Source organism: Polistes fuscatus, unplaced genomic scaffold (genome assembly GCF_010416935.1).
Source record: "Polistes fuscatus isolate 324 unplaced genomic scaffold, CU_Pfus_HIC Scaffold12, whole genome shotgun sequence".
In the NCBI taxonomy this organism is placed as follows: Eukaryota; Metazoa; Arthropoda; class Insecta; order Hymenoptera; family Vespidae; genus Polistes; species Polistes fuscatus.
In genome coordinates, this window is record NW_025113020.1 from 3,532,511 (window position 1) to 3,559,749 (window position 27,239).

At 27.1% G+C, this 27,239-nt stretch overlaps 4 protein-coding genes and 1 long non-coding RNA gene across 5 annotated transcripts; 3 read left to right on the forward strand and 2 right to left on the reverse strand.

The window, feature by feature from the left end:
* Positions 1–6,156: 6,156 nt before the first annotated feature.
* Positions 6,157–10,328, reverse strand: LOC122513407 (ATP-dependent zinc metalloprotease YME1L). Its single transcript, XM_043629745.1, has 12 exons — positions 9,911–10,328; positions 9,343–9,471; positions 8,813–9,238; positions 8,510–8,741; positions 8,335–8,429; positions 7,978–8,221; positions 7,752–7,884; positions 7,425–7,662; positions 7,053–7,295; positions 6,806–6,952; positions 6,592–6,738; positions 6,157–6,509 (listed from the first exon to the last, which is right to left on the reverse strand). The coding sequence occupies exons 1-12, from the start codon at positions 9,935–9,937 to the stop codon at positions 6,273–6,275; spliced, it is 2,298 nt and encodes a 765-aa protein (XP_043485680.1). The 5' UTR covers positions 9,938–10,328; the 3' UTR covers positions 6,157–6,272.
* A 506-nt stretch (positions 10,329–10,834) lies between these two features.
* Positions 10,835–16,863, forward strand: LOC122513397 (mediator of RNA polymerase II transcription subunit 16). The gene is made up of 14 exons (XM_043629726.1): positions 10,835–11,115; positions 11,208–11,354; positions 11,426–11,624; positions 11,715–11,961; positions 12,051–12,206; positions 12,364–12,533; positions 12,619–12,946; positions 13,037–13,244; positions 13,343–13,517; positions 13,591–13,737; positions 13,838–14,048; positions 15,897–16,006; positions 16,356–16,501; positions 16,577–16,863. The coding sequence occupies exons 1-14, from the start codon at positions 11,054–11,056 to the stop codon at positions 16,698–16,700; spliced, it is 2,430 nt and encodes an 809-aa protein (XP_043485661.1). The 5' UTR covers positions 10,835–11,053; the 3' UTR covers positions 16,701–16,863.
* On the forward strand, positions 14,249–15,626 carry LOC122513398 (uncharacterized protein PFB0145c-like). Its single transcript, XM_043629727.1, has one exon. It carries the CDS (start codon positions 14,417–14,419, stop codon positions 15,611–15,613), a length of 1,197 nt encoding a protein of 398 aa, XP_043485662.1. The 5' UTR covers positions 14,249–14,416; the 3' UTR covers positions 15,614–15,626.
* Positions 16,864–17,098: 235 nt separating the features above from the next.
* Positions 17,099–19,426, reverse strand: LOC122513399 (thioredoxin-like protein 1). The gene is made up of 4 exons (XM_043629728.1): positions 19,161–19,426; positions 18,609–18,876; positions 17,781–18,064; positions 17,099–17,709 (listed from the first exon to the last, which is right to left on the reverse strand). Exons 1-4 carry the CDS (start codon positions 19,256–19,258, stop codon positions 17,496–17,498), a joined length of 864 nt encoding a protein of 287 aa, XP_043485663.1. The 5' UTR covers positions 19,259–19,426; the 3' UTR covers positions 17,099–17,495.
* An 857-nt stretch (positions 19,427–20,283) lies between these two features.
* LOC122513400 lies at positions 20,284–21,187 on the forward strand. Its single transcript, XR_006302747.1, has 3 exons — positions 20,284–20,459; positions 20,540–20,671; positions 21,155–21,187. It is a non-coding gene; the product is annotated as an uncharacterized LOC122513400 (long non-coding RNA).
* Positions 21,188–27,239: the final 6,052 nt, after the last annotated feature.

Below are 27,239 nucleotides of genomic sequence, written 5' to 3' on the forward strand. Positions count from 1 at the left end.
TATATATATATGTATTTAATTTTTTTTTCTTTTTAAATCGAATGTATATTTTAATCGAATATATATTTGTTATTGAGATCGGTTAAAAAATTTTTTTCATTCTTTCATTTTATATTTTATGAGACGAATTAGGAACGGCAGGGTTAAAAGTTTTATCGGTTGAACTTATGACACGTGTACAATTTTAAATTTATGTTTTACAACGTAGAACATTACATACATTACGTATGTAATAAATCAAAATGCGGCAATCATGATTTATTCGCATTTAACTTACGCATAAATTATTATTATATATGGCATGTTATATGACTATAAACAAAATGTTATATTAAATTATGTAATTATATGATTTCTTTTTTTTCTTTTTTTTTTTCTTCTTCTAAACAAATTTTAATAAATGTTCTTAAGAGGTTGATTAAAAAAAAAGAAACAAAACAAAAGGAAAAAAAAATGAGATAAAAAGAAGCACTAAAGCGTATACTTTTCAATCATTATTTTATTCTTTTTAAATTGCACGATCATTATCAAATTATTTGTTAATAACAATTACAAACGATGATTACGTCAAATATTATATTCGATATGAAGAAATTATTATGAAAGATAAATAAAATAATTTTGAAAAATGAAGTAAGAACCATACAGATTGAATGGTACGAAATAAAATATGAATTAAATTTGATAGACGATTTATTTCTTTTTTATCTTACATTAGTTAAAAAGTGTCTTTTGTTTTTCTTTTTTATTCAATTATTTTCAATGATAAACGCATTTTGCAAAATTCGACAACGAATTGTGTAAGAAAATAAATGGATGTTTTTTTTTTTTTTTTTTTTTTTTTTATATTTATTTTTCTTCCCCTTCATTTTTGTTCTCAACCGAAAAAAATTATTCGAATACGATTGTTTTTATTGCATTAACGAAAAATTAAAGTTATTAATTAAAAAGTAAAGTTTATTATATTTGTACAAATATTAAACTGATTAATAATCAAGTAGTATATGTATGTGTGATAGGAAAAGTGAAAAAGAAAAGAAAAGAAAAGAAAAGAAGAAAAATAAAAATAAAATAAAATAAAAGGATTTAATATAATTAACGAATAAATCGTGATAGAAAAAGAAAGAAAGAAAGAAAGAAAGAAAGAGAAAGAAGATCTTATTCGAGAAAAGATGAAAGGAAATAAAACCGGATTTATATTCACAAACGTAACTACTTACTTACGAATTAATATTCTTGTTGTGAGAAATATATAAGCAAAGTATTTAACAAAACATTCGACCAATTCTCGAAAATCTTGTGAATTTCTATAAGAGAGAGAGAGAGAGAAAAAAAATTAAAATAAAATAAAATAAAATAAAATAAAATAAAAAGAAACTGCTACTTGTAATTAAATATAAGTAAGGAACACGTATTATGATATTAATTGTTACACGCACAAAAACGATTTAGCTAGAAGTTATTCAATATAATCGTATAATCAGGGTTTTTACCGTACTGTCGTACGTGCTTTTTCTATTTATCTAGATACAAGTTTAAAAAAAAAAAATATATATATATATATACATTTAATATATTAATTTAAATAATATATATAATATTACTATTATTATATATAATATTATTATTATATATAATTATTATATTATATTATTTTATTATTATATATAATATGATTATTATATATTAATTATATATATATATACATTTAATATATTTCGACGATTATTCGATATTTATATTTTACCTTATTGTGATTAGTATTATATTCGTAGTTCAACTACGATTATTAATTAATGTACATTCGATCGATATATTTGGAAACATTTAAAAATTTATATATATAAAAAAAAAAACTTATGTACGAAAAATAACTTCGAATCGATTTATACATATATAAATAAATATATATAAATATATATATACAAATACTTGTATCTAGATATATAATTAGATTTTATTTGCAACAACTGAAAATTAATACACGAACACACGCGTACATATATACACATTATATACATATACACACACAAAAAAAATCAATACATGTTTTAAAATATATATATTTGCAAAAGAACACTAAATAAATAAAGTTATATTTAAAAAGAGAAGGGGGACGATCTTGTCCGAAATATATAAAAAAAAAAAAAAAAAAAATAAGTAACTATTTGAAAAAAGAAATGTTTTCGACAAAACTGCCACGAAAATTATTCTAATGCAATAAAAAAGAAAGAGAGACTATTAATGACTTTTTTTTGAAAGTAATAAATAATCAAGTATGTGATTGTAGCGTGACAAGATCGTTTTTGTTATCTCAAGATAGTATAACAATAATTTACGTCTTGTAATATCACACATTGCGTATTCATTTTCTCCTTCGATAGTTGGCCCATTTAAAAAAATCTAACGATAAATATTTTTTTTGTTTTATATAAATCTATCGATTGGTTGGTTTTATAAGATTTTATTTAAACAAAATATATATACATATATATATATATATATATGTTAAAGAAAGTTCAATGCGATAAATTTGTTAACTTATTGTTCGATTAGGATTTAGAGATAATTATCTTAAGTGTTTTCTTTTCCAAAGTTTAACCCTATGCACTGCGAATTATATTTCAATTTTGTTATCAACAATTCTTAACGCTTGCTTTTATTAAAGATATTTAAATTTGAAATTTATTATAAATTAAAATCAAATTTTAAATAAATAATAAAGAATAGAGAAACACAAATTCATAATGAAATAATGTGTTTTATTTATACGATTGTTGTTGCATTTTGTAATTTACAAGTGTACAATCATTTTTTGGAGATTAAAATTGATGTCAAGTCACACTCGACACAGAAGGAACAAGTGCAAAGGGTTCAAAGTATATTTGCAAATTTCGAAGGAGAAAAATGGTTTTATCGAAAGAAAGAAAGAAGGAAAAAAAAAAGAAACAAAACTATTACTTACATTAGATATCAATAGTATTGCATGGGGTAGATCAGTGAACTTATACATAACATATTACATAAATACATACGGTGACTCAGGAAAATATTTGAATATTTGCAATGATATATTTTATATTAATTATAATAAATATATTATAGAACATTTACTGACATATTATTAATATTGGATGAAGGTATGACTCTGTAGATTATACAGGTATAGTTTCAAATAAATCAAAATATATATACAATAGTTACGTTTGTAAGAAATAAATCATAACTATTGTATATATATTTCAATTTGTTTGAAACTATACCTGTATAATCTACAGAGTCATACCTCCATCCAATAATAATAATATGTAAATAAGTTTTCTATATAATATACTTATTATAATTCATAAAATGCATCATTTTGCAAATGTTCAAATACTTTCCTGAGTCATTGTATATCAGAGAAGAATCGTAGAATGCAATAAATTTACAAATGATTTTGATCGATGTGCAAAAGATAAAAAAAAAAGAGAAAAAAAGGCCACACAGGACACGCATATTACATATATATATATATATACATAGAAAAAAATTCTAATCGGTTTATAATTATAATTAGATCTTCAAACAACAATGAACATTCAACAAAAAACAAAAAATATAATTACAGTCACTCTTGATTAATTCCTTTGTTAAATTAAATTGCATAAAATTGAATTTATACGCGGATATAAAAAAAGAAAAACGAAACAAGAAAATAAAAACACCTTTGGTATGGAATGAGAAGGGGGTTGAATGGGGAGGGGAGGGGGGAGATATATTGTATTGAAATAAAAAAAAATAAAAGAAATAAAGAAAGAGTGTATGCGAGAGAGAAAGAGAGAGAGAGAGGGAAAATTAGAAAAGAAGAGAGAAAATAATTAGTATCAAACAAACAAACAAACAAACAAAAAATTCGATGTGTGTTTACGTTTACTGACATACATATTAATGTAACGTTGATATTGTTATCTTGCCAGGAGTGATCTATCTGCGTTTTTGCGACAATCGCATTATTTTCACATCAAGATAATAAATCTAATGAAATATCGTATAAATAAAAAAGAAAAAGGTTTTAAAAAAAAAAAACATAAAATAAAAATAAAAACAAAACAAAACAAAACAAAATGATCGCGCAGGTGAAATATATATGTATATGTATATGTATATGTATATATATATGTATATATATATATATATATATATATTTCTTGAAAAATAATTGGTTTATAACGATATCATATTATCAAGAAGATTCTTTCATTCTTCTATATATTTATACGTATATATATATATATATATATATATACACATCTATATACATATATATATACGTATATATATATAGATATAAATTATAAAAAAATTACAAAAAAAAAGTATATAACAAAAAAAAACCATAATAATTAATATTAATATTAATAATAATAATAATAATAATAATAATAATGATAATATTAATAATTAATATTAAATGAGATAATGAAAAAGAAAGAAATTTCCTTGATCTTTTGTACCGTCGAATGGCAAGCGAATAAAATCAAACAATCGGAAAAAGCGGTCTTCCGATTGAGTGAGTTTTTCAAGTATCGCTTGTTATTCGCTTTTCTTTGTAAATAAAAAGTCTTTTTTTTAGAAAACGTTATAAACAAAAAAAATTATAACAATGTGTTTTGTATCCTTTTACTAATCCTACCACAAGTTTTGATATTTTATTAATTATTATCATCTATCAAATTTTAGATTATTTTATTATTTCTGAGTATGTTTGTTCAATGCGTGAATGCAGTGTATTTTAAATGAAACAACTCTATAATGACACCATAGTTGGTCAATTTAAAACAAACACCAAGTATTGCAATTTAAGGAGTCATTTTCTTTACATAGTATTTTTTTTTTTCGTTTCATAGTACTTAAAATTAAACGTCGAATTATATAAAATACATTTTACTTTTTTTTTTAAATTAAATTAATAATTTGTCATGAATTAATTAATTAATTAAAGTAATTAATTAAAACTTCATTAAAATTAATTAATTAAAAGGATTTATTATTAAAAATCAATGTAGATCTTTATAAAAGATCTGCTAAGGATCTATTCTATTTCTAGGATTAATAAGCTCCAGAAATATATAATTTGCACGATGACAGTGTATTAAATATAGAACTTAGGCAATATTATAAATCTGTAATATTAACATATATATATATTGTAGTGTCAGAGAATAGGTAGGAAAATATACAAAATATAAGATACATATATATATATGTATTATAATTTTGTATAATTTATAATATCTATATACGCGAGATGATAAATAAAATGTTAACATTGTACAGCCTAAATATTATTAGTTTTTGTTAATAAATGTAGGTAAGTAAGTAAGTACATTATATTCGATATTAATATTACTATTTAGAAAGATATTTTCAAATATGAAGTATGTGTGTGTGTATTGAAAAATGAAGTAATATTAAAAATCAAATATAATTGAGACAAAAATGATTTGATATCTCCGACGTATTGTTCTAAAAGAACATTCCTTTTATTGTATTAAAGATAATCTAGTACAAGAAGAGGGGACACAGTAATAACTTGACAAAAGTTAATGCATGTTATTAAATCTAATAATCAAGTTATTATGTAGACAGACTGGAAGTGGTGAATACACCACTATTATTATGATAATAATAACATAAAAAAGTAGCCACAAATTTCAAATAATACAACTTCTTATATTATTAATTATCTCATGCACCACAATATCCTGTGGTAAATATATATTAGGATTATTAATCCGGTTGACTTTATAATTGGTTTAATATTACTTTTTAAAAATATTTCTGTGTGTAAGGATATTTTTTATAGAATTTATTTTAATCATTTTTTTTTCCTGAAAAATATTAATAATAATATAAAAAAATTTTACTGTTACTTTTCTATTTTATTTTACTTACCAATTATAAAGTCTTAAAAAAAAAAAAAAAGAAAAAAAAAGAATACGAATTAAGTGTAATGGAAATCAATAGTGTTGTAGAAAGAAATACAGGAAAAAAAGAAAATCCAATAAAAGAGGTGGATATGAAAGATGTAACGTGTTTCAAAGAAATATCAAGCAGAATGAATTTTTTTTTTTTTACTTTTTGATATGGAATTGAAAATTTAACACATCTTCATTTGAAGTTTATGAAATTATTTTCTTAAATTTTATATCCACGGGATAATATGGTACATTGTGTCTAGATCGTTTCAATTTCCACCAAAAAAAAGTCATACTTTAGAATATTATTAATTACATCTTATTAGGTACATCTAATAATCCCTTATTTGTTGGATTAGGTACATTCTTATTAGGTACATCTATAATTGTTGCTTTTTTATTTGGAGTTTCAGTTCTAATTTTTTTTCCATTTATTATAGCTTTTATCTCATCAGAATCTAATATTTCATATTCGATTAAAGCGTCTGCTAATTGTTTATGTTCCTTAGCATGCAATTTCAATATGTTCTTAGCACGTTCATACGAATCCTAAAATATATAAACGAATAATATATATTTTATCACAATTCTTAATACACCTATAGAAAATCATCATTTTATTTCTACTCACTTGTAAAAGTCTTTTAACTTCGTTATCAAGCATTTCGTTGGTACTGGGAGCATAATTAGAATTTTTTTGAAAATCGTACATCCTCACTCCAACTTTATCAGACATTCCGTACGTTTGTACCATAGTTTCTGCTATTTTTGTAGCATTCTATAGACAAAATATATAATTATTAGTAAAATATGAATAAAATAAAATATGTAATTGTTATGTATACTTGAAAATCTGAAGCTGCTCCTGTAGTAATTTTGTCAGGACCAAAAATTAATTCTTCAGCTGCACGTCCTCCCATCAAACAATCCATTCTAGCCAGTAGATGGGATTTGGTTGTAAGATAATTATCTTTCTCAGGAATATATGAAGTCTACAATATATAAAAAATATAATAATATATATATCATATGTATTATTAATCATTATTAATAAGACCCATTATTAAATATACAATAAAATTTATATATTACATGTCCTAAAGATGGTCCTCGTGGAATAATTGTTACTTTGTGGAGTGGATCTGCTTCTTTTGTATATAATCCGACTAATGCATGACCAGCTTCATGATATGCCGTAATACGATTAGTTTCTTCGTCAGGAATTTTAGATTTTCCTTCTGGACCCATAAGAACTTTGTCTCTCGCATACTCCAAATGTTTCATAGTTACGTAATCTGAATTAAGTATTGCTGCTTGTAAAGCAGCTTGATTAACCTGTTACAAATATAAGAGGTCATCAAAGAATCAGATTAGAATTATAAATGCATTGCATAGTAATAAATAATCTTTAAATATATATAAATAACAATGTGATTATAAAAACTAACAAATCATTCTAAATACCATATTCTCTATATCTGCTCCAGTAAAACCAGTTGTGCCTCTTGCTAAGTAGTCTACATCAATATCACGAGTCATAATTTTTGCTAAGTATAATTCTAAGATTTCCTTTCGTCCTGTGTAATCTGGTATTCGAACATTAACTTCTACATCGAAACGACCAGGTCTCAATAATGCTTTGTCTAAATCATCTCTTCTATTTGTAGCACCTAATACAATGACTCCTTCGTTTCGATGAAACCTACAAATTTTTACAAAATTATATTAGTTCGTGTTTTATAGAATTATTAAAAAAAAAAAAAAAAAACTCAAAATTAATAGAAAATTTACCCATCCATCTCAGAAAGTAACTGATTAATAGTTTGATTTGCATATGGATGAAGGACAGAAGGTGTCCTCGTTGCACCGATAGAATCAATTTCATCGATAAAGATCACGCAAGGTGCTTTTTCTTTAGCTGTTTCTGCAAAGGAAATACGATTAATGAAAATTTTGTTATCAAGATATTATAGATATTATTTAAAAATAGTATTTGTTTTTAATCGGTAACACATACTGAACAAATCTCTCACTCTACGTGCACCTTGTCCTACTAAAATTTCATCAAATTCGGGTCCTGCTGCGTGGAAAAATGGTACGCCAGCTTCGCCAGCTACTGCACGTGCTAATATCGTTTTTCCAGTTCCCGGTTGACCTACCAATAATACACCTTTTGGTAATTTTGCACCCAATGAAGTAAACCTATCGGGATCTCTAAGAAATTCCACTATATCTTTCAATTCTTGTTTAGCTTCTTCAACCTGCACATTTCAATGGGAAATAATTGTGATTGATATAGTAAAAATCAATTGAAAATGACATTAATCGATAGTTTCTTTTTTTTTTGTTTATAAATAACGTTGCAATTACTCACTCCTTTGATGTCATCGAACGTAAAATGAATTTCTTCTGGGTCAATTTCACTTTTGTTACTAAATGAAAATCTAAATACACTTCCCAGGTTGATAACTATGTGAAATTAATATAATAAAATATGTTAATACATTTTTCTAAAAGAAGTTTAAGATAGTATAATCTATTATGCATACAAGGGAAGCATATGATGAGCACCAACAATGCTATCGTTAACCAATTAATGAATTTTAACCACCCCTTGCGATTCTTAACTTTTGCTTGTAAACCTAAAGCATATCCTTCCGCAAACGCAACTTTGGATTTTTTTGTTTCACCAGTAATATCATTCATATTTGCAAAAATCCTGTTCATAAATTCTATATCTTGTGGTTTGAGATCGCTGGGAAACGACGTCTTATGAGAATCCTAAATAAATTAAATTAATATATTTATTACCACAGTAATTCTGAAAAAAAATAATAAATAATATATCATACCGAGGCTAGACCAAACGAATCAAACCATTCCTTCATCCTAGTGAATACTGATGGATTCCTTTTATACGTTACTTTGATGTCACGTTCTGTTTTAAAAGAACGTACTTGCACATTACAATTTGACGGTATTATATTCCATACATTATGAAATGGTTTATATTGTTTTTTAAATGATAAATATATTGCTGGTAAAATCATAGATTGTGTAAGTTCCGAACATGGAAATTTTCTTTTATTTTCAGTAAAATTAGTTCCCGATGTATATGACACGTTCCATTTGGAATCTATTCTTAAAGATTTCTTGGATGTTTTAAGAAAAATATTATCCAATATTAACCATAAGTTATCATTTTTTGTTCCGCAGATATTTGCTATATTGTTGACGTTTAATTTGAGTATTGGCAAATTTTTACAATTCTTTGCTACCTATAAATATATAAAAATGTATAAATATATAATATCCTAATATAAATGATTACTAACATTTTGAATGATGGTAGAAATATGTAACAATATGTTTAGAAAATTACCTCGACAAAACTGTCTAAACAAAGATCTTCATTCCTATGAATGAGTTTGCTTTTTTTTTCTTCTTTTACTACGAATGGTACAAATCTAGGATTAATGCTCGATGTTAACTGTGTCAGATGGAACAGCACCTATACAAATTGTGTATTTAAAAAATCTCATATATTTCATCGTATTTAAATGTATTTCAAATATTATAGAATTTTTGTATATGCATGTTGTATAAATAAGTTAATAAACAAAGATCATTTTTAAAACGGTAACATTTAAAAAAAAAACAAAAAACGTGTAAAAATAATCAAAAACATTTTTTTGTATAATTAAAAAAACAAACATTTTATAAGATAGGTTATAGCATAAAAAACTTATGAATGACATCTACAATGAACAATACTGTTTCCAATAATTTAAGGTTAACTTTTTATAAGATATTTATTTTTATATATTTTTTTAATGAGATACACGAAAGGAAAAGAGAAAAAACAAAGAAAAACAAACAAGAAAATAATTATAAGATAATAAATTAAAAAAGAAAAAAAAGTTTGCATCATTCGAATGAAAGATACAAACCTGATTATGTGATTGAAGAGTGATCATTTCAAATTACGTTTCTTCTTCAGTAGATGAAATAATAATATACACTACAATTTGTATACTTTACGTAAACGATTAAAAAAAACAGATTAATTATAATGAAATATTAATTTAATTGGTAAATGATAATAGACGTGTATAAAATCGTGCTATGTCAAGTGAACTGAAAAAGATCATGGCTTCATCTGATGATTGGAGGACAACGGAAATGATCTATAGGTTAAATTTCCGTGCAATTTCGAAATAAACTTTTTTAAATGATCGATTATGCACTTTTATTATTATTGCGTATAATTATTCTGTGAATTTGATTTATTAACTTTTCGATGTTAAAACGACGGAAAAGAGGTTGATGGTGAGGGGGTGAGAAACGTCAGACGAAGTTAACAATTTCTCGATCGAGATTTCTCGATAGTTGAAAACAACGATAAATCGCAATACACCCGCGTTTCTCTCTCTTTTTCTCTCTCTCTCTCTCTCTCGTTTTTTTTAACTTTTATTATGTTGTGCGTATAAACATTATTATATAAATAAAACTATTTGTTTCTCTCTCTCTAATTATAAATATTCAATTCTATATTCTATTTTTATTTATATACTACGATATACTACTACATTTGAATTTTCGGTGATTCGTCCATTTAAAATTATGCGCCAAAATTTAACCAATAATATTTTAATGTTTGAATTTTAAATATTTCGCGCGTTTTGATTAATTATTAAAATAATGATTAATTATTAATTATATTTATAAGAAATATTCGTATCAATATGTGTAAAGCCTTAAAATATAATATATAAAATATAAAAGGAACGAAAGAAATATTAAAATTAAATTAGGAATTTGAAACTAGTTCTTTTATATCCTATGCTAGTTTGTCGATTATCCACCAGGTTTCATTACACGCGTGATGAGGTTAACGTGACATAACGTTGGATGTTTTGGACGCGTTTATGTTATTTTTTAATACTTATCGTGTTATTAATTGTTTAATTAATTATAATTATGCAACATTATTTATTTATCAATAGTATATATAGTTTTTTACATTCCTATAATTTAGATTTATAGTTGATATATAATTAGTGGTTAGAAACATTTAATCCTACATTAAAAAAATGGAATTGCTTTATACTGTTAATAGGAAAGCATTATCTAAATCATTCTCTAATCAAGAAAGGTATGTTTCATCGATTTAAATTATCAATTATTTAATAATTATATCTATTCATAAACATTTTTATGACATTTTAATTTGATTTTAATTTTTAGTCTTTACAATGGACAATCATTGTGTACATTGTCTTGTCGTAATATCGCTGCATTTACGACAGTTACAGAATTAGATGATAACAATGGTAAAACATGGGGTTCTCATGTTTACGTTGTTGATTTAAATATGCCTTGGCACGTTCACAAGTAAGTTGGATAAAAATCAAAATGCATTCCATGATAAATATTACATTGTATATTATTCGCTCTCTTTTTAGAGTGTTGTCCAGTAAGCATTCAATTACAGCATTAGAATGGGACTTACCAGGTGACAAACTTGTGGTTGCTAATTCAATTGGAAACGTTCAATTGTGGACGTTCAAAGACCACGTTCTCAATGATTGGACGCTAATAGGTTGTACTTGTTTTGTTGGCGAACACATATTAGGCGCAGCTTGGTTTCACAATGGGAAAAAGGTTTGAGGCGTAATGAATAATATAAATTATCAAGAATATAATCCCATGTGCGTTTATTATATTTTACAATCTTTTTTATAATTTTTGTAGACTGGTTTAGTAGCTGAAAAAAGAGATAGTTTTCATTACAGCGAAAAGTTCAGTCATTTACCCTTCGCTCCTTCTGTAAGACAATTTGGAGGCAGAGCAGCTGAAGGTGTATTAGTAGTTTCGACAACAGGAATGGTCGGCGCTGTAATGATTACAAAAGACTTTCAAAATCCTATATGTTCATCTACCGAAAGCTTAGGCAGTACTCGGCATAGAATAACATCCGTTGATCTTTGTTATGGGAAAAGTATATATATTTATTAATATCTTTTTCTAATACAATATTAAATTATTTAGATAATTTTACAATTTATAAAAAACTGTTTATTCTTACAGATGGACATTTTTTGGTAGCTGTTAGCAGTGGTAGTATTTGTTTACCAATTAGATGTTACAGAGTATTAGTACGCAAAACCGATGAGAAATGTACAATTACGTCGCAGGCATTACCAAGCTTTTTTTTACAAGATGGAGCACCTAAAGATAATACTTGTAAGTTAAATCTTTTGATTAATCTGTATATGAATTAATAATATGTTATATTATAATATAAATAATAATTATAAATTAATTAAATATAATTATAATATAAATAATAATTATAAATTAATTAAATATAATTATAATATAAATAATATTATACTTTTAGGTACGAATGTTACGCATCTTAAGTTTGTTGTAAGAGAAGATGCAGATTCTTTAGTAGTTGCAGCAAATAGTGAAAATGGTGGTTTCGTAGAAGTATGGGAATTAAGAGAAAAGTCACAACCAGTTCATAAGTTATTTCAGCCAAAGACTTTGGAACCATTTAAAACGGTGGTACGTAAATGTATACATTTATCCCAATGATTATAGTTATATAAAGAAAAATAACAAAAATTAAAATATGAAATATTTTATATAGGTTTGGCAACATCAGTCACAATATCGTTGTCAATCACCGGTTACAGCAATAACTACTACCAAATTGCCCATCGTTACAACTTTACCTCCACCGAGTTATGTTATAGTTGCATTAGCAGATTCTTCAATTCATTGTTTCAATCGTGATTGTTTGAAGGAAGTATCATATTCATCGTTAAATATGGCATGGAGACAAGATGAACCTAGTAATAAATATTTCAAAAGTTCAACATCCTTAGCTCACATGGATATTTCATGGCTTGGATGTGTACTCTTAGCATGCGATACTTATGGGAGTTTATATTTATATAAACTTTTACCTGAGGGAGGTATGTTTTCATAATATTCTTTGTTTAAAAATTCATTTTTACAAATATATTATATGATTATAATTTTTATTGTAATATTTATGCTTATAGGACCATCATTAACAATCACTTATGCTTGTACATTATTGGAATATTGTTTAGTTACTGGTTTAGATTGGTTGGATGTACTTTTGTGTTTAAGAGGCTCAGTGATAGAAACATTGTGCGAACGATTAGATGTTTCTTATACGAGACAAACACAACCCATACAACAGTACCTTTATGTGCAATTTCTTTCTATTAAAACATCCTTGTATAGGTATATTATATATATATATATTAAATTATAAAATATATCAATTCAACATATAGTATGACAGAAAAAAACAAATTAATTCTATTAATATTTATCTATAGAATGATAGTATCCGGTCAAAACAAAGCTGCTGATTTATCTTCTTTACTTATGGTACATTCGGTGGCAACAGCTTTCAAATCATTGTTAAGACCATCGGATTTAATATCACATGATAAGGGACCCGCTGAAAGTTTGGCTGCAGTAATTACAGAACCCATTAGCGACGTAGATAAAGTATATTTTCTTATTGCGTTATAAATTTTATGACTTTTTAATGAATAAAATAATATATTCTACTGTTTTATAGGTACTTCTACATCTTGATCCAAAAGAATTTACGGTTGAACCAAGCACCTTGCAATCTTTACAACAATTAATTCAATGGGTTGCAGATTTAGCGTTAAATCTTTTAGCTCGACTTCCTGAACAACGAATGCAAATGAAAAGTGGCGGTGTTAGTATATTTATCTTACTTATCTTTGTTATTTATTTAAACAATTTTTTTCATTTCTACGTAGTACAATCTTTTTTGTTATATTTTATTTTTAATACAGTACGAATTACTCAAAGATCATAAGGCACTTAACACAATAAGAGAATTATTGGTCATCATAAGGATTTGGGGTCTTCTTCGACCATTGTGTTTGCCAGTTTTTCTACGCAGTGCTGATAATCTCGATGTCTTGGCATTGTTATTTCGATTATTGTCCAAACTTGTACAACCTAATGGTGAAACGCAACAACAAATAGATGACGGTTTGATAGGTAAGTTTTATTTCATATAAATGATTTTAATCATATGAAGAAATCGTATTAGATATTCTGCTTATCTAGTTATAATTAAGAAAATATTTTATATATATATATATAAGTTGCTTCACTATTTTTTATCAAATATACATTAGCCCGTAGGAAGTAAGATAAAGATACCACTTCCTATCTCATTATATATAAACTAAAGGAAAGTTTCTTGATTCAGTGCATATAAATTTAAGCGATCGTTCGACACGTATAAATATTAACTAAAAAAAATTGTCATATATAATTGTTAATAAAACAGTGTAGTTTATTCGCGAGTTAGTAATTAAATTTTTATATACGTAGATAATTGCGTTATAAAGAAAGTGTATCCGATGAACAACAAACTGGCTTTCAAACACAAAAATTCAATGGCATTAAATGAACATAAAATGATATCGAGAGAAAACGAAAGATCTACAAGTGTTCGATTATGTTCAAGATCACTTGGAATGTCATTTTTTTACATAATTATGTGTTGCACATTTATAGGATTTTGGTTTATCATGTGCCCATTGATATTTGCGTTGTGTAACTCATCTTCCGTACTATATCATTGGCCTAAATACTGGCCTGTTCTATTTTGGATAGTAGCGTTAATTGTTTGGATTTTGATTACATCATTTTTCATGTATATTTGGAAATATATAAAAAATAAATACTATGGCAATATAAAGAGAAGATCGTACGGTTCGGATGAAACAGATAGTCATAAACATTTAATAAGTAAAAATATTCGATCAATGGTAGATGTGGATAAAAATAATGATAAAACAATTATTGATATTAATTCATCGTTAGTAGATAAAAAAGATCTTGATAAGAAAAATGTTAACGATTCCAAAGTAATCGGTGGTGTTATTAGAAAAAATTCTAAAAGAAAAAGTGATCTTCCACCTTTGGTAATTCACAGAAGGTCAAGAAACAACACAGATAATACAAGTCCAAATACTATAGAACAAAATGATGATAACGAATTAACAATGGACAATATAGGAGAGACTGACGTTGATAAAAATTCTATAAAAGATTATTTGAAATTAGTTACTGTTACACCATTCGAAGAAGATAAAAATAACGTATCATCACCAAAATCACCAAAATCACCAAAATCACCAATGTCTCCGAGAGATTTATTTTTTATTGATTTGATAAGAGAGGCAGAGAAAGCTGAGAAAAATAAAGAAAATAATGAAGAAAAGGATTTAAGCAAGGATCATTCAAGATTTTTCCCAGAAAATTTTATACCATCTACGATTGATCATTCTGTTAACAGTAAACCAAATAATACTGATGATGAGAAAGATAATAAAAAAGATGATAAAGATAATAAAAAATCAGTTCAGAATGAACAGAAATATTTTATTGCCGAAATAGGAAGTCCGAAATGTGAAATAACTGAAGTATTTATAGAACTTGATGAATCTGATAGCAAAAAAAAAAGTTTAGATGTTTGTACAGTTAAAATGAATGAAAATAACTCGGGACCACCCGTATTAGAAATTAAATCTATCGAGAAGGATGATGCGTAAAAGATAATAGAAATATGTCAAATTTAGATTAAGAATTATTTTTAGTTTTATATTTTTTTTATATATATATAAATGATATTAAATTTATTAGAATTATTTAGAAAATATAATAAGCTTAAAAATAATACAAAAAGAAAGTATTACAAATATATATAGTGATTACAAAGAAGTGATATATTTATCGATAATTTTGGATTGTAAATAAGTAAATAATATATTTATTTAATAGATATAAAATAAGTTAAAATTAACAGAAGTATGTCAATGGTTTATTTGATTTCAGATGATTGTTGTTTGTTACCAAATCAAATAATGATACCTCAGCTACATCAAGGCAGTAGTATTACTGCTTTAACATCGCCAGCAGTTTTTTACCAAAGTCTTCCTTTGCAAGTAATTAAAAAACTTTTCTTCTTTTATTTATATACAATATATATAAGTTTATAATTATATATATATGAAAGTGGTCTAATTTTGTAAGTCATCTGTTGGTTTCAAGATACTTATAGATATTGAATACTAAATGAATATGAAATAACAAGTACTATTTAACAATTATATATAACGTTAAAATTATATTGAATTAAGTTAATTTAAAATAATTTGACGTGAAATTATTGATAAACTCATTTTTTTTCTTTCTTAATTTTGACTTAGACTACTTTCATAATTATGAGCACGTTATATATTTTTGTATAAATATTAAAATAATTCTATTATGTTGGGGTGTGTGTGAATTTAGTTAGAGTATGGCACAGAACCTGAACAATTGCTATATACACCTGAATTAAATCCTGTGGAGGGGTGTATGCATAGCGGACAAGTAGTAGACACCATTCGACATTTATATCTTGGAAAACAACCGCTTCTTGTTAAACAGTGTACAAGGTATTTTGTAATAAGTTGCACACACATATGCAATTTGAATATGTATATAATATAAAAGTATATATATATTTTTAGATGTGGTGGTAAAGTTCAAGTTCAAAATATGACAAGAACAGCTGCCATCAGAGCATGGGATCAAAGGTGGACACGTGCTTGCAGATGTGGAGGATTTTGGAGAATTCACAAAACTTGTGTGTAGATATTTATAAGAATTATTAAATAGTTTTTAAAAAAAATCTTTTTCTTGTAATATAGTAGTTGCATTAAGGTTTTCTATTGTATATTCCATTTCAAAATTAGAATACATTTTTATATTTTAATTGTTACGTCAAAAAAAAAAAAGAATACATCAACATATATATACACAGTTTTAATTATAATTCTTATAAATGATATATATATATATAGAAAATTTTAGAAATATTATTTACTATATGATTTTTAATTGAGCAATTTCTATGTTGATTTTATTTTCTCTTTTTTACAAATACAATATATAAATACAACAAAATGCATAAATTTTCGTATTTTTCAGTATAGGCTGACCATGGCACAAATATATGATTAAATTAAAATGAAACAAATAAAATACGCATATACAGATGTAAGTTATAGTTTTATTTTTGTCATTATTACGAACAATTGTTTCTTTCACAAATAGTAAGATAGAATTCTTGAAAATATATTTCAAAGCAATTTAATATTATTGAGAATATGTGAATAAGAAAGGTTTATACCTTGGTATTAGGTTTATATATCTCAGTAGGATATCTTATACAATATTTTAAACAATATGTAGGAAATTAAATAAAAAATATAATACATGAAACGTTTTTCTCGTATCAACGTAAAGTAAATTGTTGTAATATGCAATTTTTTAAATTGAATATTTAAATTGAATATTTAACATTTATTATCTGTACGTAGGTAGCCATGGTCAATTATTATTTTAGAGTACAATTCTTTTGAATTCACTTGTTTCCAACATACTTTATTAATGACTTTCTCCTTTTCTACCAGTTACTCTTTTGAATTCACCCATATTGGTTGTTGAAATTGGTGATCCAAATATAATCAATTGATCGATTCTAGTAGTATCAGTTCCAGCTTGATTATTTTTTATAAAGATTTGAAGATTCTGTACATTTTGGAATTTCACGTAACGCAAGGGAATTGGATTTCCGTCTTCAATATCTTTTGGCAATAATCTGTAAACAAATTTCATACGTATTTATTTATATGAATAAATAATAATATATAATAAATGAAAAATACTTACGTAAGATCTTGGACACTAGTATTGGAGTCTGCCATATCAAAATCTATAGTTCTGGGTTGATTGATAAAAAGTTTCACATATTTTGGGCCCGAATCTGTTGGTGCTTTGATTTTTAAGGAATGTACTTTAACAGCTTGAGTAAAAGTAATAGATAATATTAATTGTTCATCACAATCGCTCTCTAGATATCCATCATCGGTTGTTAAGCATTGAACAAAGTTGTGGTCATCTGATTCATTTAAACATTCGCATTGCGTTTTAGCAATGAATGTATTTAAATCCATCTGCAAAGTAAAGACATTTTACCAAATTATCTATCATCCAAAGGGATTGTATAATAAAAACAAATTAATAATTGACATAATATTATTTGAAATGAAGCTTTTATTATATTATTATTGTGTAATTAGAATAACTTTAATTACACATTGTTAAAAAAACAAAACTTGTACAATAATATGTTATTACTTTAAATTCATTTAATTTATTTTAAATGTTCGTTTAAAGTAAAAATAAAATAAAATCTAAAATATAAAAACAAGATAGATAAAAATAATACGTAGTACTAATAGAATAATATATGGAATGTTTAATATCGAATGTAAGATTCATGGAAGGCTAGAAAAATCATCAACGCTTGCCACTTATCAAAACTATATTTGTTTCGAAAGCCAATAAATGCATTGACAATGAAATGTTAAAATTCACTGAAAGAAAGTTACCGCAACTTTCTTATTGGTTTGGTTGATACTTATTCCAGTATAAAAGAATTGCAGCAAGTAATATCATTCCAAATATATGATAATAGGCATTATCACTACTTCGTACATGTCCGGTAACTGAACTCTCTGATTCTTCGGTATCACCATTTCCATAATATTGTTGTATTTTTGATTCGAGTCCAGCTGGATCTGCTCCTTGGCAGGAACCCAATTTAGTTCGGTTGCGATAGAAAATGAAAGTAGGCATTACACTGACACCTTGGGAAGCTGCAATTTCTGCGCATTTGTCTACGTCTACTTTGAGAAATACGGCGTTAGGATATTTCGTAGAATATTGCTCAAATACCGGTGCGATTCTTTGGCATGGTCCACACCTACGAATAATAACATCAATCTATACACATTTATCATGTTGAAAATATTTGCATATTTTTTTTCTTTTTTTAAATAAATTTCATACTTTCATGATATTTTGATATGTCACATGGGTCGATAAAACTTTAAATGCAACCAATTTTTTAGATTGTTATGTATGTATGTATAGTTATAATTAAGGTATTGTCGTAATTAGTAAAAACAAAAAACAAAAAAAAAATTCTTTTCAATATTTGTAATACGTGGAATTAATGAGGAAAACTATAACCTTTTGAAAACTTACCACGTAGCTGTATAATCTACAACGACCAATTTCGTACCCGCACCAGTCAATTGGCTATAAAATTGACTTTCACTGTTGATTACACGTACAGATCCCATTTTATTTTTTTTTAAATTGTTTTCTATAACATTAAGTATGACGTGAAACACAAAAGAATGGGCTTGAATTATCGAATGACTGGCAGTTTCAGGATCTTCTTATTACACCGATTCTCTGTTAAGGTGGATCCACTAACGCCACTTTATACGTTTTATACTTCAAGAAGAAAGAGTTAAATGCGGTCAAATTAAAAAATATTTAAGTTATCATTCGAGTCATTCCAATGGTAAAACAGAGACAAATCTGTTTTACCGGTTATCGATAATTCGATTTTTATATTATCAAAAGTGGATAATTTTCTACGTTACCGACTAAACAAAACTGACCCGTCGGTATATTATCGACATTACAGAAATAAAATCTTACATATATATATACATACACGTATATATAATTATATGTAATTATACAAACAATTTATAAATCAACAAATTTGATTTGATTTAAATCGTTCCTCAATTATCTTTATTTGCAATCAATCGTGTAAGGAAATTAAATTTTCAGAAAATTTGGTCCCTAAATAAATTTGACACCTTGGGCAACTGTGTACAGTATCTTTAAAGTTGAGAGAATAATACGGCAAAACGCACATACTGTTTGAAATGAATACAAATTTAGCGGAAGGGGGGGTTTATATTGTTACTATACTTACTATAATAATTTATGAATATCTTACCACACTGGTAGTAAAGTAATAGCTATCAAATGTGTCATACAAGTGTTGTAATGTTTTACATTGGTTTCAATGTAATACAAACAATTTGGACACGTTGTTTTCGTCGAATATTTATCAAACTTAGTATGTTCTATAAAATAAATATATATTTTTTTAAAAGATCAGGACGAATTTGAACAAGTGTTTGTACAATAGTTTCTCACCCCACATCGATCGAGATTTTTTACTGCGATATTTTTTACTGCGATATTTTTTACTGCGATATTTCGGTTTAGGATAATTCAAAACTCTTTGAAATAATTTCCTAATACTAACTCTTCTTTTTTTTTCCAGTTGAAATTCCATGAACGATAAATCCGCATAAAAGGACATCCTATGGCGACTGAGATTATTCGAGAACACATCTGGAAAATGTAAAAATGTAAAAATCAATGAATCATCATGATTAATCATCATAAATTCTGATAACAATTCGATTCGACAAATTCTCAACTTTTAGTTTTAAACTAATTTTAAAACTAGTGGTAATTATTTTTTACAAAGTCAAATGTTGTTAAAAAACACTTTGCATTTGTTACATTTCATTTGATTTCTACAATTTCAGGAAAACCTCATTGTATTGTTTACCACGTTAACTGCACTGAGAGAAAGCGAAGCTTAAGGCAACATTGGGCCCCCGTGTGTTTAGAAAACGATGTGAATATGTTATACACTCGAGTAATGTTCACATGGTAAAGTCAGTATCATGTTGTTTATCTTCAAAAGCTAAACTTTGTCGGTTTCCTTGTCTATTAATTCATAATTATTCTCTTTCTCTCTTTCTCCTTAACTTCTTTTCTTCATTCTTTATTATTAACAATGATTTCGATGTGAAACGTTGTTTTACTCACGTAAAACTCGACGTTCAGATGTAGATGGGATTTCATTTTCTTCCATTATCTTCTTTTTTGTTGTTGTTGTTGTTGTTGTTTAAGAAATTTTTTACTCGACAAAAGTTACGGAGGAGAATTTAACCTCGTTGACAACAAAAGAAATATGATAGAAAAGTTAGGAACAAAAAAGTAACCTAAAAACAAAAAAAAAGAAAAACGAAGAAAGGGTCTCCTTGTTCCGCTTCTTTTTTACAGCTGATTAAAAAAGAGAGAAAAAAAGAGAGAGAGAAAGAGACAAGACAAGACAAGAATAGAAATTGATTGATTGATTGATTGGTTTGTTTCAGTTTTTGTTAGACAACTAAACAATTAATTTTTCTTTAAAATTCCTTGACATTGTTCTTGCAAAGATAAAAAAGAAAAAAAACAAAGAACAGAAAATAAAAGAAAAATGTAGGAAGAGAGCACCCCTGCCACCCCCACTACCCCCACCACTACTACCACCACCAATAGAGGATGAGAGCGATTAACGAAACTCATGAAACACGGAAACTGTAGCGAACTATACTAGTTGGAGTAGATATCGAGTAGATATGTACGTGGATGGTGATGGGGTTAAAGGAGCTGAGAGGAAGACGGAGAGACCTGAAGATGTGAAGAGAAGAGAGGGGAAGGGAAGAGAAGAGAAGAGAAGGGTAGAGAAGAGAATAGAAGAGAATAGAAGAGAAGAGAAGCATTGTCTGGGGAACGTGAACACTATTTGCTAGCAAAGTAGATTAGGTTGGTATTGATAGAGAAAGAGAGTGTGTGAGAGAGAGAGAGAGAGGGGGGGGGGTGAGAGGAAGAGAAGGAAGTAAAGGTAAAGGTAGGAAGGTAGGAAGGAAGGAAGGAAGGAAGGAAGGATGTGTATAGGTAAATGTGTTAGTGTGTATAGGTGTATGCGTAAAAGAGAAAGAGAGAGAGAGAGAGAGAGAGAGAGAGAGTAGTTGTGTTCAGAACGAGAGAAGGGCCAATATAGAGAGAGAAAGAGGACTGGGAGAGATGGGATATAGCAATAGAGTTTCGCTTACGAGACATATAACCGCGTTAGACGATGCTCTTTGTTGTATCAGTGCGCAATTGCCTTAAGTTCTGATCTTGTCCGATATTGATGTTCGAGAGGCCGGGGCAACCCCGATGGGCTACTAAGAGTTCTATTCTCTCCTTCCTATCGTTTCTCGATCGAGTCCAACCACTTTAGGATCTTCGGGAACCCCGTTTCCCTTCACTCTCTTTCTTTCTTTCTTTCTTTCTTTCTTTTTTTTTACCTTTAATTCTGTTTAACCTTTACCTATTTTTTTCTTTTTTTTTTCGTATCTTTTTCTTTTTTTTTTTCCCCCTCACATATATATATATACCTTCTTCTTTTTCTTTTACTTTTTTTTATCATCCAATGAAATTCTTTCCTGAAAATTCAATTGGACTTTGACGAGATTTTCGGATATACGGAGAGGGTTTTACGAAATAAAATAATGGAAAAGTAAGAAAAATGATCGAGTATTTATGTTACCCGTTGATCTAATTAATCTGTGGATTAATTTATTTCATTTGATTTGATTCGTTGACAAGCGGAGCCGTATTTTATTTAGGTATTACTATGCACATTAACGGTTTCCGTATCGTTAAAGTATCGTTAAAGAAAATGTTCTCGCTGTCTTGAAATATCTTTACGTTTAACTGCAATCAAATAATTTCTTGCTAAACTGTGCAAGGTTTGAGAAAATGTTAATGCGAATTTAATTGTAACGCAAATAGGTGTACTTGTCAAAATCAATTGCTACGTAATTCAAAGTGTCGCAAATCTTTACATTTACGTATAATAAATAAGCATAATTATATCATACGTTTTGCAAATTGATTTACTTCATCGTAATAATATTTGAAACCGTTTGATTCTATTATTGTCTTTTTTTTTCTTTTAATTTTTGTTAATTTTTTAAATTTGATTCTTTAGATATCGACAAATAAATAAATAAATAAATAAATAAATAAATAAATAAATAAATAAATAAATAAATAAATAAATAAATAACATTGTGTTAATTTAAGCGTAAAGAAACGTTGCTTTTGTTACCATCAAAGATTTGATTTTTACTTTAACTAGTGCCTGGTAGGAAATGTGCAGATTTCTCAAATGAAACAATTTTCGATACTTTAACGGATAATCCTAGTTAATTTGCATATTACCTAGATAATCTGCGGAATAACTGATTTCTGCACTTTAGTAATAGCATATATATATATATATACATAAAGAGAAAGAGAAGAAGAAAATGGTTGAACATCGGATATACGGATAATACGAATCCCGTTGCAATGACATTTAATTAAACTTACTATTATATCTTAAATATTCCGATTTAGTTTCCAGGATTAACTTTTCAAATCCAACAATAAGATAAATTTAACTATCGGGGATAAAAAGTTAAGAAGTATGAATTTAAAAAAAAGAAATAAAAAATAAAAGAAGAACAAACAAAACAGAATATAAAACAAGAGAGAGAGAGAGAGAGAGAGAGAGAGAGAAGAATGACTTTGAAAAAAGTATACGCGAAAGTGTACACAAGGATGAGTCACGTAACTCGTTAAAAATAAATCTTCAAAAAATATATGAAAAAAAAAAACAAAAAGAAAAATAAAATTCATAAAAATCAAATATACGTTATCTGTAAAATCATTATTTTCATAGAAAAATATCGCCATTAATATTGGATTTTTTTTTTTTGGTAATAAAAAATTGTTAATATTATCGACGTAACGAATCACCCCATTTTGGTTTATTCTGTCTACATGTATATATAATATATATATATATATATATATATAAGTACATAAAGTAATATTGGAAGGATATCTTCCCCTTCGAATTTCGTTCGTTAATCTATATGCATTCGTAGTGCAAAGGTAAGCTCCTTCTATTGGTGATCAATGATGTTACAAAGCGACCTAGTTCGATCATCCCTTTGACTATTATTCCAAGAATAGGTGGGGAAGGTGAGTAAACCTGTTGGTTACGATCTTAACTCTCTCGAACAACTTACATTAGTCGTGAAAGTTAGGTTAGGTTAGGTTAACACGATCGATCGAACTGCGTGTTAATTTTTTCGTCCAATCTTTTTGTACAATATTCAAAGAGCTATTTTCTTTCTATCCGTGATATACTTTCCTCAATAATATCTTTGTAAGTTCAAAGTGTTTCGAAAATAAATCTTCAAATGAGAAGAATTCGTGCGTTAAAAGATACAATGAAATATATGAGCCGTTTATTTTGAAAGTGGCCTAACTCCGTATAATCTTAAATTGAGATATTTAAAGGTTTGCGTTTCAATGCAATTAAAAATATACGTAAAGAATAACAATGAGTTATGTTGCTTAAGCGTATCTAAAGGTGTTCAATTTACAGTTGCTATTAAAATAATGGCAATTATTAAGTGAATAATATGCGTTTTCTTACCAAGAATGGAGTTAGGCCACTTTCAAAATTAACAATCAGATTCGTTATAAAATTTGAAGGAACCGAAGTCCGTTCAACATAATTTAAGATGCTTCAAATTGCGAAAAAACAATACTTATTTTATTTTACATATCTTTATAACACTTTGAAAACATAAATTATGCGATTGAAAATATTTTTTACAAACATAAATTACAAAACAATTTTCTACTCATCTACATTTTGCGTATGTGAAAGGGATTTAAAGAAATCATGATGTTCCGGTGGTATATATCGTAATAAGTCAATTATGTCCTTGAATTTTGCGGTTGTAATTTGTCTTATATTTTTATACAGTGGTGTCAATACAATATTTTCGAACTTTCTTGGTCTACCCCGACGTGGTATTAAATTCAGGACTTTCAAATTTTCGTTCTCATTCATTGATGTCTTATAGAAAATCTTATTCATTTTTGACAAAACGCATCCAACATATTTTTAACCAGTTTATTGGTTCTCCGTTAGAATTCTTGACCCTTTTAAAAATTGCGTCTTCTAATAATTTTGTTAATACAAAATCTTCTTGTCTCATTTCATGTACAATAAAGTTATTACCTTTCCGACACTTTTTGATAATATTGTAATACTCTCGGGGGACAAACAGTAAATTATTTGTTTTTAATGCCATTTCTACCACACCAAAATCTCTACTCCTAATGGAGTTAGGCCACTTTCAAAATAAACGATTCAGTGATTCAACTAACTCTGAAAACTTATGTGTCCAGAATTACCGTATTTACTCGGAATATAAAAAATCTTAAATGCTTCATTGATAGATAATTTGAAGCTGTACATGTTACCGTGGGTAACCGGAGAAAATGAAAAATGGAGTTAGGCCACTTTCAAAATAAACGGCTCATATATATGTTACCGTTAAAGCCGGAAATCCGCCATTGTTAGCAGTTCCTAGGCATTGTCAACAATGCAAAGCGCCTTTTAATAAAGTTGGAAACACAAGAATTCTTACAGCTTTTGATATATATATATAAAATCGTGTAAAAACAGAATTAGGTGTATATGTTACACTGTGTATAAATTGATCTATTAATTAATTATAAATAAAAAGTTTATACTAAATTAATTAAGAATTATATACCTAATATCTCATTTAAAAAAGATTTAATTTATATCATTTTCAAAATATATAAACGTATATATATATATATATGTCATTGTAGATTCGAATCTGAGAAGCGAGAATGGGAGACGAGTTTTCGTCGATTTTGGAATAATCAGGTGCGTCCGCGTAGACGGTTTCGAAGTTTCTATTAAAATAGGAATAACTCTCGAGTAGAAAAGAGAGAGAGAGAGAGAGAGAGAAAAGCATAGACGGTTTCTCTGGACGTTATGTTTCGTCTCAAGCCATCGAAACGAGAATTTTGGTGTACTCATCTACGGATATAGCGTACAACGCGATAATTATTCGTACTTGAAATAGAATTAGGATGGTAGAATCTCGACTATTCGTAGCCGTGTGTTACGTTGACTTTAACATTCTCTGCGAATTACGGGTCTCGAATGTCACTGTACTGTGAGGGAAAGAGATGAGAAGAGAAGAGAGAGAGGGTCGGAAAGAGGGGGAAAGGAAGAGAGAGAGAGAGAGATGGGAAACGATGCACTTTAATGCTCTCGAGTTTAGAACGTATCACAATGTTTCGTCGAGAAGTTCGAAACATTAAACTGTTTCTACGTATAGTTATACGTGTATATTATAATTACGGTTGTTACCTTTTTTATTTATTTTTTTCCCATTTATTTTTTGATCGTTACTCTCGAGCGAGTGAGTACAGTTTTTAAAACGTATAAATATATCCTTTAAATGTATGCTAAATAAGTCCGTGGGTCTTTGATAGCTCAATGGGTAGAGTAGTTGTTTGGTAATCAAAAGATCGTGGGTTCGAATCCCGCCGGTCTCCCAATAATATAACCAGTTTTTTAGTGATTCAGTTTTTTCACGAATCTTACATTGATTCCAATAATGTTGGGTTTTTCAAGATAACAAAAAAATATCGTTCTCATATAAAAACACTTTCCACGATAAGAATATTATAATAATACTTTTTCCAATAATAGTGATACACATTCTCATTAAATGGTTGATTGATTATTCATTTCTGTAACAATTGCAGTTTTTTTAATACTCTCCAAATAATTATGATACTTTTTCTTAAATTTACTGAATCACTCAGAATTCTCGTGGAGAGTGAAAAATTGAGGTTTCCTTTCAAAAAATAAGGCATTACGGAAGGAGAGGAAAAATGGGGTCCGATGGGGGGGGTCTCCTGGAACGTGTTTCCCATTTTTGACCTGCCCTTGTTCAGTCGGTCCGAGTTGCATTCATTTCCAATTTTCTGACACAGTCCTCGTTATTCTAAAATTAAACACCCCAAGGTCACTCACAACATTCAGAACCTATTCATCGATACAGATTTAACGGACACACCACTCTAGTCGCATTCGATTACGAAATGAAAGGGTTTCTTTTTAATTATGTTTGCTATTTATTGGATCAGAGTATTTTTATACTTTTCTTATTGATTAGTTTTTCAAATAAATAATTAATATTTATATTAATGTATCATGTTATATTTGATATTAATGCATTTCCGTTAAATATTATAAATACTGATAAATTATTTATAAGAAAATAAAATATTCATATATTATACTGATAATTTATTTTACAAAATAATTTAAAATATTTAAAATAAAACAGATAAATAAAAATATATATTATTATATATTATTATTATTATTATTATTAGTATTATTATTATTATTATTATTTATGGATATTGTAAAACTTATTACGTAGTAACGATAAGTGTATCAATAATTTCTCTTTATCGGGAACGTGGTAATGAAAATTCTAATGCGAGATAGTCTTTCTTGCCATATTT

Coding starts and splice junctions, on each gene's coding strand:
- LOC122513407 (XM_043629745.1), bottom strand. CDS start 9,937: ATGATCACTCTTCAATCACATAATCAG. Junction 8,222..8,334: donor CGTTCGATGACATCAAAGGA/GTGAGTAATTGC, acceptor TGAAATGTGCAG/GTTGAAGAAGCTAAACAAGA. Junction 6,739..6,805: donor GAGCAGCTTCAGATTTTCAA/GTATACATAACA, acceptor TTTTGTCTATAG/AATGCTACAAAAATAGCAGA.
- LOC122513397 (XM_043629726.1), top strand. CDS start 11,054: ATGGAATTGCTTTATACTGTTAATAGGAAAGCATTATCTAAATCATTC. Junction 11,625..11,714: donor GGTTTCACAATGGGAAAAAG/GTTTGAGGCGTA, acceptor TAATTTTTGTAG/ACTGGTTTAGTAGCTGAAAA. Junction 14,049..15,896: donor AATAGATGACGGTTTGATAG/GTAAGTTTTATT, acceptor ATTTGATTTCAG/ATGATTGTTGTTTGTTACCA.
- LOC122513398 (XM_043629727.1), top strand. CDS start 14,417: ATGAACAACAAACTGGCTTTCAAACACAAAAATTCAATGGCATTAAAT.
- LOC122513399 (XM_043629728.1), bottom strand. CDS start 19,258: ATGGGATCTGTACGTGTAATCAACAGTGAAAGTCAATTTTATAGCCAA. Junction 18,877..19,160: donor GTAGATTATACAGCTACGTG/GTAAGTTTTCAA, acceptor TATTATTCGTAG/GTGTGGACCATGCCAAAGAA. Junction 17,710..17,780: donor ACTAGTGTCCAAGATCTTAC/GTAAGTATTTTT, acceptor ATTTGTTTACAG/ATTATTGCCAAAAGATATTG.